At 39.6% G+C, this 14,641-nt stretch overlaps 1 protein-coding gene across 2 annotated transcripts in view; it reads right to left on the reverse strand.

The window, feature by feature from the left end:
• ANO4 (anoctamin 4) overlaps nt 1-14,641 on the reverse strand; it is a 243,818-nt gene that overhangs the window by 22,796 nt on the left and 206,381 nt on the right. For both annotated transcript variants that reach the window (XM_074902662.1, XM_074902664.1), the window contains 4 exons: nt 9,044-9,184; nt 7,038-7,202; nt 3,372-3,408; nt 671-782 (listed from right to left, as the gene is read on the reverse strand). In XM_074902662.1, coding sequence (XP_074758763.1) covers nt 671-782; nt 3,372-3,408; nt 7,038-7,202; nt 9,044-9,184 — 455 coding nt within the window. The remainder of the gene's footprint in view (nt 1-670; nt 783-3,371; nt 3,409-7,037; nt 7,203-9,043; nt 9,185-14,641) is intronic.

Genomic DNA, 14,641 nt, shown 5'->3' on the forward strand with positions numbered 1-14,641 from the left:
TTTCATTAGGAAAACATAATTTTCTTACTATTCTCCCATGTTTTCTCCCAGAATGATTCCCACAACTTCCCACATGCAAATAATCCATACTGATGGATTCTTCTACTCAAGCCTTCTGTATTCAAAGGCTCTTCTTCTGCTTTTAGGGGACTTGCAAAAAGAGACATACATATATATATATATATATTTTTTTTTTTTTTTTTTCTGTGAGAAAAATCCCAGATAGCTCATAATTCACTCTTAATAGTCCAAATCACATAATACAAGCAACAAAGTATTCAGGCACTTGGACTAGATGATTGTTGTAAGTCACTTCCAACTGAACTATTCTACTCTATTTTGAAAGAAAAAGACAGTGTTATTTACTTACCTGTGCAAATTACACAAATAAAGACAGCATGAAGTGACCTGAATATATAGTATTGTGGGATGCATCAGTTTGCTGTAGTGAAATTGTTAAAAGCATTGAGTCACTGTGGTGTTAGGAAAGAAAAACTACGTCTACTTCTGGGCTTTTGAAAGGAAAATAAAACTGCAGCCTGTCCTGCTTTGCTAGTACAGAATTTGCTTTTTGAGATGTGTGATAATATGGTCCTGTTTCACTACAGACAATTTTATTTCATCTCTCTACTTCATTTTGCACATATCAAGGTGCAGACATCAATCCTACCTTCCAAGGAAGAATGCTATATAAAAGGTAGAGCTGTTCAGATTGACAAACTGAAAAAGAAACATTTTCAGAGTGAAGCTGTTCTCCCACTCAGATTCGGTACGAGGCTGCTCTGTGAAGAAAGACAGCAGAGTTTCAGAGGTTTAATCAGATTAACAATTTCCCTTGGCACAAAGGCTGCACACATCTATCAGAGCTGGCAATGTATTTATAAATTAGCCTGCTGATTTCAAAATATAAGGTGACAGAAGAAATTGTATCCAAAAGCAACACACAGCAAGTGAGCTTGTAAAGACTTAGAAATCTCTTCTGATATCTGGATATGTATATTCCCAGAAGACTGTAAGAAAGTGGTTGAGAGAATGGGTATATTAAAAATCCCTCCTGGATTCCTGTGTGCTTTACAGGCTCAGTCTCTTCTCTTGTTTCCTCTTCTACAACCTACCATAATGACATTGCCAGAAAGCACCCCAGTACAAGCTACATAAGTGCCTTTCTGTTAGAGGCGTCACACTGAACTGGAGCAAATCCTCCTCATAATTCTGTTTCATGGATTTGCCCACCATGTTGGCACCTAAGGACTCAAGACAGGTATCAGTGGAGTGCCACTGCATGACTCTCGCTTTACTTGTCCCAGGAAACTCATCACAGAAGACTGAGAAAAAATATTTTGCAATGGATGGGGTAAAGCAAATGGGAAAGGGGAAGACATATTCTTCCCTTCAGGTAGGCCCTTAATCTCCATCAAAACAACTTTTTGTTAACAAAACAATTTTTATGCCAATACACCAGTACTATGTCCTGGAACTACTTTCCAGTTGGCAGGAGGTTGTTATTAGTCAACCATTGATGTGAACAACAGTAATCAGAGAAGAAGTGAAGGTACTAATGGTAATTCTGAGTATCATAATGGTAGCTCTCATACACCACCTCCAAAGGAGCCTCCAGTAAAGTACTGGAAGTACAGAAAGAACAACAATAAACTAGATTCTCTTTAATTAGACCTGCCATACTCATGAGGAAATTTCAGACAGATGCATCAACAAAACCATAAAAAGAACCATAAATCTGGTTACTGATTTGGAAATGACTGTCAAGAAACCCAAGTTTGTGTGTATGCCAGTACATACATATTTAGCTAAGTAGAAAGAAATAAAGCATTGTGGATTTTTGATGCCAATCTGTGGGAAGGACAAGTTTGACTTTAACAAAGCTGCTGCAGCTGAAGCTTTGCTCATATGCCCATCAGTGACAATGGCAATGCTCTGGAGGAGCACGGACACGAACTCTGAAAAAGGTCATGTAAAGGCTGAAGAGGACATCCGGGATGTAGCTTTGCTGCCAATTCTACTCTGAGCTTATTAAACTGATAAAGATCACTCAAACCAAATCAGTTACTTAGTCCATCAGAGTAAAAACGGTCTGAACACAGAACAGCTTGATCCACTGAGTTTTCATACAAATGCCTTCTGCACAGGTTTCAAGAAACAGACCTACCTTGATGATAACCTGTCAGAAAGTAATCAAGCTTCAAGGTCTCTGAACCATATCTTACTGGCCCCAGGGTCTCACAGGGAGTAAAAGGGCATAGCCTGTGCCAACTGCATACTTGAAAGTCGTATTTCTCAACTGTAACTAGCAGGTATCTTTTCCATGGATACAGGATGGCAAAAATATTTTAAATTCACAGCATACAAATGAGAAGTCTCAGTCTAATAAGAAACAACAGAATAAAATGCTATCTTACACAGATGTGCTTAGACATATCACCTATGACTTCCCAGATGTAGAAAAGCCCTGACTCTGGCTAAAATCAGCTGTGTGTATTCTTTAAGTAAACACCAAGATCTGTCCACCTGGTCAAAAATACCTTCTGAACATCATCAATGTATGCATGTATCTAGAAGTGCAAAATAATCTCCTCAAATCACTTCTACACATGCCATAATATGGTTTGCTTAACAGGCCTTCAGCAAGAGTATCGTTTCAGGCTTCTTGACACTAAAGAGCCCTTGCCAATTGCCACCAACTACTGCAATTTTCCAGCACGATCAGGAACTCCAAAGTCTCTGCCTGAGCCACGGGTATATGAGTGATAGCCTATTGCTACTCCAGTGACAATACATGCTGTCCTCAGGAAACATGTCCTTACTCTAGCATAAAGATTACCTTTATGGGTGAGCTGAAAAGATTACTGAAACTTAGAACACCATTAGACTTTAAGTTTTGGTAGAGTTGATGAGTCACCTAGTTATTTTCCCTCCAAATTACTGCCCCCCTACAAACAAGGTGTATGTTTGATAGTCAATAAGCATCTGAGTTTCAAGCTAAAAATTTGCCTTTCAGAAGTCATTCCCCCATTTCCAGGTCTTCACAAAACCTCGGGGTTGTGAGTGCTGAGTCTGTCTGAAAAGTCATGCTTTTTCCCCCAAGGTAACGATTTGTTCAAGTTCTTATAAGGTCAGGGGTTGGAACAAGAACCAAGCATGGCAGGTGGGTGACTGCTGTCACCACTGGTTGAATGGCACTGTAGGTGAGTTTGTATACTTCTTTATTATAAACTTAAGAAAAACATTAATTCCTATAGATTGTAAATTAATCAGGAATTTTCATATTTATACAGACAGTTTGAATGCTATCACAGTATAGGGACCAAACAATCAGTACAATATAACTCAGCTTTGTATTTAACACTGCTTACCTAAATTTGTCAGGAAAAGAGCAACCTTTTCATAGAGCTGTAAGAGAGAAGAAACAGCCTCTTAGATATGTGACCAGCTCAAAAACATGAAACTGCTTTCTAGGTAGAGTAACTGCTCTTACATGTTATATTTGACATCCAGACGGTCTCTCTGATGTTCTAATAATGATGATAATAAAACTATATAGTAATAAGACAATAATGATATAATCAAACAAGGAACAGTAATATTTTTAAAGCATATACTCAGCTCTTTTCATCCACAATATATGGAGAAAAAAATACTGTCACTGTCCCTATTTTACATACACAGTGAAAAAGGGTGAGATAATTTTTCCAAAAACACAAAGCAGAACAATAGCACAACTGGGATTTTTGTTTAGTTACTTATGAAACATTTATCCCACAAAAAAATTCACCCCAGAAAGAGCATGCGTGCTATGTTGGGTATTTGGCGCTTTTTGGTTTTGTTTGGGATTTTTTTGGTGCTGAAATGAAAGACACTGCGGAGACAGGGTTGCTTCAGAGAAAGTCTTTAGTAATCCCCACCACCAGACACATTTCTTACTCTGAGTCAGTGACATTGTTCTAAATCCTAAATGGTATTTTCTGTGCTTAGCAGATACCATGCTCTCAAACTCTCCAGGAGACTGTTAACTTCATAAAGTTTACAAAAACAAGCTTGGAGGGTTTTCACAATTAGTATTTTCAAAGGGGTTTTAAACCTGTAAGTACATCACCACCAACATCAGTATTAGTGTAAATTAATACAACGATTTCCATTTGCTTTAAATGAGTCTGGAGCCTGTTCCCACAAATGTCCTTAATTCTCCCTAATGCCTACAGGGATACAAAGCTTCGCATACGCAGGCTCAAGTGCTTACTTATTCCTGAAGTGCATATCAGCAATGTTTCTTCTCATTTGCAGTTATCCTTATAAAGGCCTGCTTAAATTGAGTTATGTAGAATTTACAGATCAAATTGCCTGCTTAAGAACTGAAATCATCCTGAATTATCTCATCCATGTTAACTACCAATTCTTACTTAGAATAGCTTTTTGCTGCCTTTGGAGTAAACAGTTTTGTTTCAAGTAATGAAAAAGGTGGCTTCTTCTAGGTTTAAAAGCATCTCTTAAGGGCAACTGTAAAAGTGCTAAATATCTGGGTGGTTTATATCCTGATTCTAACAGGGAGTGTGCTATTTTTATGAATGTACACTGCTCTGCAGAAGGGGGTATCAAAACTGTATTTTGTTGCTATTCTTCCTGGAACAGTAAGACTGCATTAGAGATTCTGTTAACAGTGTTCGGATCTAATTATCTGCTACTGCAGTTTATCCCTACTAGTTCCAAGGGGCCTTGTTTAGGATCATATTTGGTTCTGTGTTCAAATTTTCTATGGGTGATATCATTAGAATTAACGGGTTTTATTAACCTAGGTAAAGCTAATGATTGTTCCCAGGTCAGGCTTCAGGATTATCTGTGAGATGTTATGCTTGAAGGTCATTTCATTTTGACATGATGGATGTGTGGGTGTATGTATCTAGCTCTCAGAGCATCTACTCCAGGAGTTACTTGTGGTCTAGACCTTTCCCCTGATGCTTAGAGAGGTTGTCAACTTGTATCAGAACCACTGGCAATTTTCCAGGGTTCCTAGCAGTGAATTCCCTACTGTTATATACATCTTGGTCCATTCTGATGTTATTACAGTATCTTTGCTTGCTCTCCTACTATTATACTTTTCTTGAGTCACAGTCTGTAGAGGCTTGAACTACCTGAATTGCTCCTGGAGAAAATTTTTTTTTTTTCCCCCCCAAAAGAAATCCCACTACTGTCCTTCAGTAAACTATATTAATCCATCATGAGAAGTGAGGGATTATGTTCTTAAATTCTTCTTTTGAAAAGCTCCTGCAGTTTCATATTTTGAGGATCTTTTGTTTCCATGAGCTATATCCAGATCTAAGGTTGTGGTGTTTATTGCATGGTAATGAGTATAAGGCTTAAGAAATCCATCTTTGCAGTGCTCTACTTACTTGATGTATTTTAGGAAATAAAACAAAACTTCTCAAAAGGCAACTTCAATCCATCTTCCATTATTTAAAAAATTTCTTTAAGCTGTAAAACTCTTTGAAAACCAAATAATTTTGTTTGTGCAGTATTTCTTTGTTGCTGCTTCACTGCATATACAATGACTTCTACTGAGCTTGGAAATGGCTGTTGTACTGACATAGGTATATATAGTTTTCTTTTTATTTCTTCTATGATTATTGTGTGCTCTAGGTGGATTAAAGAAAATCCCCCAAAGCTACAGAAAACAAACAATAAATAAAAAATAACATAAAAGAAAGAGCCCTCAGTACAAATTCAGAGAAAATAACAGCTTCCACCACTTCTTTCTGACCTTTCTCAGCCTATAGTCCCGCTTTAGGGAAAACATAGGAAAGTCGATAGTTCCTGACAGACTGTCCTAGTCACCAGTCTAGTCTTGCCTATGCCAAAGGGAGAAGTGAAGTCCTGCAGCAAAGTCTCTTGGAATTTCCTGCTACATAAAACAAGGGGCTGTTAAAATTAATTTTTAGATTATAGAAATGCTTATATATTGCACAGGAAAGAAAATAGTCTCCAAGCCAGCACTTGGAAATGTGCAGGCCTGAAATAACACTTCATACTTCCCCTAGGAAGTAGCATATCTCCTGGAGCAAAGCCTAACATGTTTTTTGCAAAAGACACTTGCTGCTGAGCGGGTAGAGATACTCTGCCCTGGCTCCAGTACCTGGATAGTTTGTAGGCTGATCCCTCTTCACCTTTAAAATGCATTCTCATAATGTCAGCTGACAAAAACCTGATAGTGAAAGGCCATACACTTCTTGCCAACAGCAAGTAATAGAAGACACATTGCTATCACAGCAATATACAGAAGTATCTGCATCTTGATGGAAGGATGAAACTCATTCCCCATCTAATCTATGCTATACTGTCTTATTGGGGCTGTTAACACATAGAAATTCCATTTTTGTCTTTGTCCCAAGTCTGGTTCCAAACCAGTTCACAACAATAACTTGACCTCAGCCAGCCCCCCTACAGTGCAGCCAGACCATGCCTCTGGTTTACACTGGCAGAGATCATAGGCAGCTCATGAAGCAAGTCATGTCTGCTCATGACTCGTGAAGTTTTCAGACCAAGGGACTTCTCCTGCATACAGACGTTGTGGCTGTATATGCGTATCCTCACTGGTAAACTACTGTGAAAACTGAAGCTGGAACTGCTGAAATTAGTGTAAATAAGAACTAAGCTTGGCCACTGTATTTACAAAATAACATCAAAACATTAATTAAAAAGAAGAACATTAATGAAAGGGAGTGAAACCTGCAAACATATGAAAGGAAAAAAAGAGGCAGAAGATAAAACAGGAGTATGGACCTGTCTCCCTAAAATATTTTTTAGAACATTCAAAACACTTTTTTGTGTGCTTTTTAATGTTTTTTCGTTTGGATTTGTACTTTACAGAAATAGTGATTGATGTCCATAAACAATAATGCCATGTCTGGCTTAGCAAGACACTCCATTCCTGCTGAAAAAGGAACTGAAAGCATTTGGTGGTCTGTGGACTGAGATATCTACCAATCTGATGGCTCAGGTATAGATTTGGATATGTTAGTTTTACTTACCACATTCAGTAGCATGATGATGCAAAAGTTGATGCACACTGCAGTCCCTGTAGTTGCAACCTGAGAGTTATTCCTGATTAAAGCCCACTTAAAGGCAGCAAAAGTGCTGACAGTCACAACACGATAAATAACAATGCCAAAAACAGCAGCAATCACCACACAGATCTAAAGGAAGAAAAAATCAGAGAGAAGAACCTGAAAACTTTCAATAGAACAGGAGTTAAGTTCTCCCTGAAACTCTGAAAAACAGAACAATTAACTGAAAGACTTAATACATCCATTTTGATCCCTGAGAAAGGTTTTAATATGAATATTCTTATTGTGAAATTATTTTTACCTTCCATGATGCAAATTATCTTTGAAAATCATTATTAAAATAATTTTTAGTTTTAAACATTTTATTGAAAATGTACCTCTCCCTTAGCATTAACGTGGGAAACAGTGTTGCCAACTCTTGAAATTAGAAATTTTCCTTAACACATGTTCTGCAGTGTGCAAAGGCTAGTTTCAAGCTGATGTCTCAGCTTGATGGTGTCATATTTGGGATGGATTTTGTTTTGATGGACTTATAGGAAAAATGTCTCCATTTGTAAGCACTGCCTCAACAACAACCCTGGCAAGCCACCCTAGCAAGCTGTTTCTTGCTACAGTTCTGGAAATATTCTATCTAGTGAAGGCAACAAATTCAATTGCCCTTGTAATTTCTTCTCTGATGAAACTTTCAGCAAATGTGACAGTTATAATGTGAAAGCCATGCAGCTGAGCCGGGCTGCTAAATCACTTGATGCTCCATATGCAACAGTTGAGCACCAAATGAGAACTGTTTTCCATCATGACCAATTTATGTCACAATTTAGCAAGCCACTTAAAGGACAAACAGTTGGGAATTAACATGGGTGACTCATAGAAACTCTGCCACAGTACCCATTAGCCATCTTATTAGATAAGGAGATAGAGTTTCTTCAGTAGAAGACAGACAATTATTTGCAAAAGACAGGTGTCTTCCAAGGTTATCATAGACAAATCTATCAAAATTGAAGTATAGCTAAGCTAATTGAATGTTCATCTCAGTAATGCCCTTGCCCTTTTTGTCCAAGATTGCTTTTGATAATTTTGAAGCCACCAGTTTCTTACATGTCCTCTGCCCTGTTCCCTCCCATCTGGTTCAAGCACAAACTTGCTGGGCTACCTCACCTACCTGGCTCTCCATAGCTCCTGAAGTTATACACATATAAAATTTTTTAGATTTCTGGAAAATCCCTAGTAAATTCCATGAGGGTCTGAGTTGATGTCAGCTGTGTTTTCAAGACCAGTCCTACAACTGCTGTTTTCATGTGAAAAACAGTGAATAACCGCTTCAGTGAAGTGAGGAGGCATTTCAGAAAAAATGCATGCAGCTCTCTGTTAGGAGAGATTTTGCTGTTACATTTAGTTTTGCACTTTGGAAGGGCGAGAGATGCCTCATTTTAGACAAGAAACATCTTCTTCTGCATTTCAATTACACTAGGAATGTGAACCCTCGTTCCTTACCTCTTCAATACATGCAAAAACTACGACATATTAACATCATTAAGCACTCTAGGTACCTTAGTTAGGTTCTCTGTAGTTTACAAAAAACAACTGCCTCTTCCATGGCATCTCTCCCCATCAGTCTGTTCTGTCTACACAGGGGAGGCAAAGAAATCAGTAAACTAATTCAGTCAGCTGAAGTTGGTGCCTAAATCTGAAACGCCACTATTCTAGCATGTGTGTTGCTACATATAGCAGTATTATGTGTATAGCCTTGAAGGAAGGACTTAACTATCTGAGAGTCAGTGAAGAGTAAACTAGTGTAGGACTTTACAAAAACTCAGGTGATTTGCTACGTACAGATTTTCAGCCTGCAGTAAATGTGTTAGAGCTTATTTTACTTTCAAGCAGTCATATCCAATATCTCCATCGTCTTTCAGCAGAGATAATGTTATTTTGTGGTTTTTCAACAGGTAAATAAATAAAAGTTCTCAAACCATAAAAAATATTCCAGAAGCAGAAACGACGAGTCTGCTGCATTTATCTGCAAATGCTTGATAAGGCTCTGGCTTCCCAGATATGGGGTTCATTCGTTCTTTCTTGGAGTACTTGGCTTCAAACTGTGGACGTATTTCCTCCTAAAGAACAGACAGACAATGTTCACATACAGCACAGCTAGGAAAGATTCTACAGGAAACTTCAGACCATTTATCAGATCACTGTTATGGAGATTGACATCTTTGAATTCAGCAGCTGGCACTGCTACTATAAAAGCTGATCTGGGAAATCAGGTCTCCTTCATGAGAACTAGAATAAATCATTGTACCCATAAAACAACATTGGAAGAATTTACTAAACTCCCCAATTAGTTACTCATCTAAACAATGCTTTTTCAAACTATATGGATGTAAGACAAATAATTTTAAGGTTGATACCACAGAGTTTTCCAGCCTGATATTATCCTATTGATACTGGAATTCTACAACAAAGCAAAAAGAAGAAAAAAAAACCCTAAACAACTCCTCCTTTCAAACCCAATTGCTGTTTGCTAGGTAATTGGTGATCATCCCACTATCAGCAAAAGTTTCTCAGCATTTGAAGAAGAAGCCATGCCATCTAATATTGCTTAACTCCTCCTAACTTGGACAGTATTATTAGCAGGAACAGATTTCAGCAGCAGAAATGCCAAGTTCTGCTTTGCCACAAAAACATTCTTCTGAAATGAAACCTGGGGATTTCTTGGGGAGAGACTTGGTTACATCTGTTTACAGCCTTGTCAGAAGACAGAGTTGACCCTTAGTTCAGGTAAGACTGATTTCAGGTATGACGGTTTTGAGCTGCAGTAGGGCTACTCCACTGCCCTGCCACCCAGAAGGTTCACCAACGGCTGCATGGCCTATGCCACCTCACCCTAATCTGACACTGGAGATTCTGTCAGAGATGAGAGACAGCACTAGGTTGCAAAGATGGACTTTCACAGCTGCTGGCAGTCTGTATACATTAGATCAAGTTTTACAATGCTCTGATGAATGCTGGAGAACTGGCCCATGGTACAGCTGGTTACAAGGGAGCACAAAAGCGGCTATGGACTGTCTGTGCAGCTTTTCCACAAGGGCTCTCCTGTGCATTTCTTTTTAACAGCCAAGAACTCAGTTTACCAATTTCACTTCTAACCCTTCACCTCATTCAACTGAACTTTGACTGACTGAAAGTTGTAAATACCTGAACCTTAAATGACAGCAATTAAATAAGTGAATGTTAACTGCTCAAACAAGTCTTTGAAATGTGAATAGAAATACGATATCCTAAAATCCTACATCACATAATCACAGGATCACAGAATCATCTAGGTTGGAAAAGACCTTGAAGATCATCTAGTTCAATCATTAATGTAACACTGACCATTCTCAACTACACCATATCCCTCAGCGCTATGTTGACCCAACTCTTAAACACCTCCAGGGATGGGGACTCCACCACTGCCCTGGGCAGCCCATTCCAATGCCCAACAACCTGTTCTGGAAAGAAATGCTTCCTAATACCCAGTCTAAACCTTCTGTCTGCAACTTGTGGCCATTATCTCTTGTCCTATCACTTGTTACTTGGTTAAAGAGACTCATCCCCAGCTCCCTGCAAACTCCTTTCAGGTAGCTGTAGAGGGCGATGAGGTCTCCCCTCAGCCTCCTCTTCTCCAGACTAAACACCCCCAGTTCCCTCAGCCGCTCCTCGTACGACCTGTGCTCCAGACCCTGCACCAGCTTCGTTGCCCTTCTCTGGACATGCTCGCGTCATTCAATGTCCTTTTTGGAGTGAGGGGCCCAAAACTGAACACAGGAATCGAGGTGCAGCCTCACCAGTGCCGAGTACAGGGGTAAGATCCCTTCCCTGTCCCTGCTGGCCACGTTATTACTGACACAAGCCAGGATGCCATTGGCCTTCTTGGCCACCTGGGCACACTGCTGTCTCCTGTTCAGCTGGCTGTCAATCAACCCCCCCAGGACCCTCTCTGACTGGCAGCTCTCCAGCCACTCCTCCCCAAGCCTGTAGCCATGCAGGGGGTTGTTGTGGCCCAAGTGCAGGACCTGGCACTTGGCCTTGCGGAAACTCATCCCGTTAACGTTGGCCCACTGATCCAATCTATCCAAGTCTCTTTGCAGAGCCTCCCTATCTTCACACAGATCGACACTCCCACTTAACTTCGTGTTATCTGCAAACTTACTGATGATACACTCTATGTCCTTATCAAGATCATCAATAAAGATGTTACACAGAAATGGTCCCAACACTGAGTTGGGGGGGACACCACTCATGACCGGCCACCAATTGGATTTAACTCCATTTACCACAACTCTTTGGATCCATCATTTTTATAAAATTCCCCGGGGTAAAAAAAAAGTCATCTTATTCTCATTATCTCAAAATTTCAAAGCACTTTCGCAATACAGTTAATTTCCAAATTCAAGCAGCAACCTGGTAACATGGTGTTAAAAAATTCTGAGGCATGTATGCTCAGCTGCAACACCTGTGTAACTAATTACATGCTTGAGGGAACCAGGCCTACATTAGCTATATACAAAGGCTAAACACGTTTTTGTGGAGGCAGCATATCACCTTGCTCTTATTCTACATTGCTCAAGCTGCTCCTGCCATATCAGGGCCAAAGGCTGCTGTGCAGACCATAATTCAGCAAGTAGTATTCCTGTGTGCCCAGGGACAGGCAAAAGGACAGAGTGTAATAGCACTGAAGCAGGGCTCTTCAGAATTGCACCCTCTAGACTGTGCAAGGGCTCTGCCAGCTGACTTACCAAGTCATATACAAGAAACCCTTTCTTCTCTGTAGCTCTCTCTAAACCAAGGTTTGATTATCTTTTATAATCTGCACTATAAGGAAGTCCTTAACATATCCACCTGTCCATGAATCTAGGTATCTCCTATGATTTCCAGTCAATTTGGATAATAAAAACGCTATTTTTACAGATACCTCTCCACACAAAACTGCAACTCTGGCATGAACCTTCATACCTGTTTAAAGACACCCAACAATGCTGAGCACAGCTTGGGCCAGGAAGCGAACAGTACTGTATCTGGCTGAGGTTAACGATATAAAGTGACACCAAAGAAAAAGAAAAAAGTATGCTGTAAATAGTAACAGAAGCCATATTTCAGCTGGGAGTGCCAGGAACTGTGCATAGTTGGCTTCTTGTTGCACACCCAGACAAGACTCAATTACTCTCCATGTCTCCCACTCTGCACGTTATTTACAAGAAAAGAATATCTAGATATACAGGGTTGAAAGAACCAGAACACATTCACCCCTTGTCCTCATGCTGGGGGACATTGACACTGCAGGGGCTGCTGTATGCCTTCCTTGGGTGAAAATCTAAAATGGTGAGAACTTAACAAGGTTGCAATCTGAACAAATGTAATTGTCCTTCCCACCATCTTCATTCTTTTATTTCTTTGTCACTTAATTTAGAACAGAAAAGTTATAACGAAGTGATAGGAAGCCTTATAAACATGGGGTTTTTTCAATCTATTGTTGGTAGGAATTAATAAATTTCTCTCTGTAGCAAACCTTTATTTTTCAATTTGACAATGAAAATTAAAGCAAGCAAAAGCTAGACATGGCAGATAATGTTAATAAAAATAACAATCTTCCTTAACAAAGCTTGTAATTAGAACTCTTTAATTGATTTCTTTGAAATAGCTAATAAAAGAAATTGGCTGATTTTGCCTAGTGATAATTGAAAGGAATGTAGAGAAGAAATTTAGTTAAGCAATGTTTTTATTAGAAAGCAGCAGCCTTAGGAGTAAAATTTTCACCTTATGGAGACAAAATTCTCACTGACATCTCACTGACATGTACAACTTCATGAACAAACTCCACAGGATGTGTCTTTTTCAATTTACACAGAACACACCACTCTCCTTCGTTCCTGCTTCTTAAACATGGATCATTCAGGTTCTTTACTCACAGGAGAAACCACGCTGCTTTGTGGAGTATCAAATATGGATTAAGGTGCACTGTCTTAGGCTAGATCCTTCTGTACTAGAATTACTCCAAATTTCTTTGTGAAATATATCCTTTTATTTCAGGAGGTTTCTGAGTCCTTCAAAAGGTGAATTCTTACAGGAGTCCTATCCTTTCTAGCCCAGTGATATATTGTCCTCTATAGCCCAGATGTAGAAAAGGGATTTGTAAAAGATTGAAAATCTGAATCTTGACCACTGGACAATGATATCACTCCCAGAAGTAAGTTTCTTTCAAAGACCGTGGTCTGCAGGTCATCCTGCTTGCAGTCGATGGCAATGGCAAAGTGAAGAGGTGAACTTTGAACCACAGAACAAGGAAATAGTCTCAACACTTTTTCACCTGGGACACCTCCTTTCAAACTGTGACTGTCTCAGAGGCAAAGTCCTGCAAAGAACCCCAGTACCAGTGGAAAAGTGCAGCATTTGATACTCAAAAAGAGGCGGCAGTGGTCATAGAGCTGACCTTAAAGCAAGAACATGCTTGAGTTCTGCAGTAGGTACGGGAAGTGGCAGCTATAGCATCTTCAGAGAAGACACCTCTGGGAGGCAATCAGCTCCCACTCTTGGGAACTGATGCCTCAAATGCTGATACTGATGCTGTGATGACTGGTCACATAAATCTTTGAGAAGCAGCCAGTTGAGTTCTTATTGGCATCTTTAACCTCTAATTTGAGAGAGAAAGGTACCATCTGGCACACTGCTTCTGAAAAGAGTGTTACTGCCTGCTGCAGAGACTTATAAAACTCCCTCTAGAACTGAAAGAAGGTGCAATGAATAGCTCTGGAGCAGGTACACTCACCACTGCCCCAGGGCATCTGACTGAGGTCTTGTTGACAGTGCTTATTGGAAAAAGTCTGGTGTGAGAATAAAAGACAAGCTGACCATCAGCAGGGAGCAGGTATCCCCTAAAAATTACTGACATGCATATGTTATCTTGCAGGCCAGACTGAAATAATCTGCCAATGGAATATAAGCATCTCATAAAAATAATGGTATTTGATAGACATCATAAAATAAACACATAGTATTTCTGAGGATAGTTTCAACTACCAGAAGCTCTTTCAGGCTTTCTGACTGGAAGAGGAAAAATCTAACAACTCTACTCTTTTTTGTCTTTTCAGGGTTTATTCCAGCTAAAGGCTTCACTGTATAGGCACGGTAATGCTCTTTCAAAAAAGCTCAGAAAGCTGAGAGCAAATCTTCCGTGGGAATGCTTTCCTTCAGGCTCTGCAAGAGGACATGCAGTAATAGCAGCAAGGCTGTAAGCGGAGTTTGGGGACGTGCATGAAGAGGTTAAATGGGCTTGGAGCTGTTATGCTCACACCTGAGCAAAAGACTCCTCCAAGCATTACCACAGCACCTAGATATCACTTAGTATTATTACATGGAAAGAAGAAAAACAAAAAAGCAAAGCATCACTTAAGGACAACTTTGCTGGGAAATTCAATATTTGCAGATAAACTGATCATAGAAAATTCAGGTGGAAGGCTTTGTAAATCAGCATAAACCCAAATCCAGGTAGGTTAAATTGTGAACATTGCAGATATGTAACGTCCTGAACT

The sequence above is a fragment of the Athene noctua genome, chromosome 3 (genome assembly GCF_965140245.1).
Source record: "Athene noctua chromosome 3, bAthNoc1.hap1.1, whole genome shotgun sequence".
Lineage (NCBI taxonomy): Eukaryota > Metazoa > Chordata > Aves > Strigiformes > Strigidae > Athene > Athene noctua.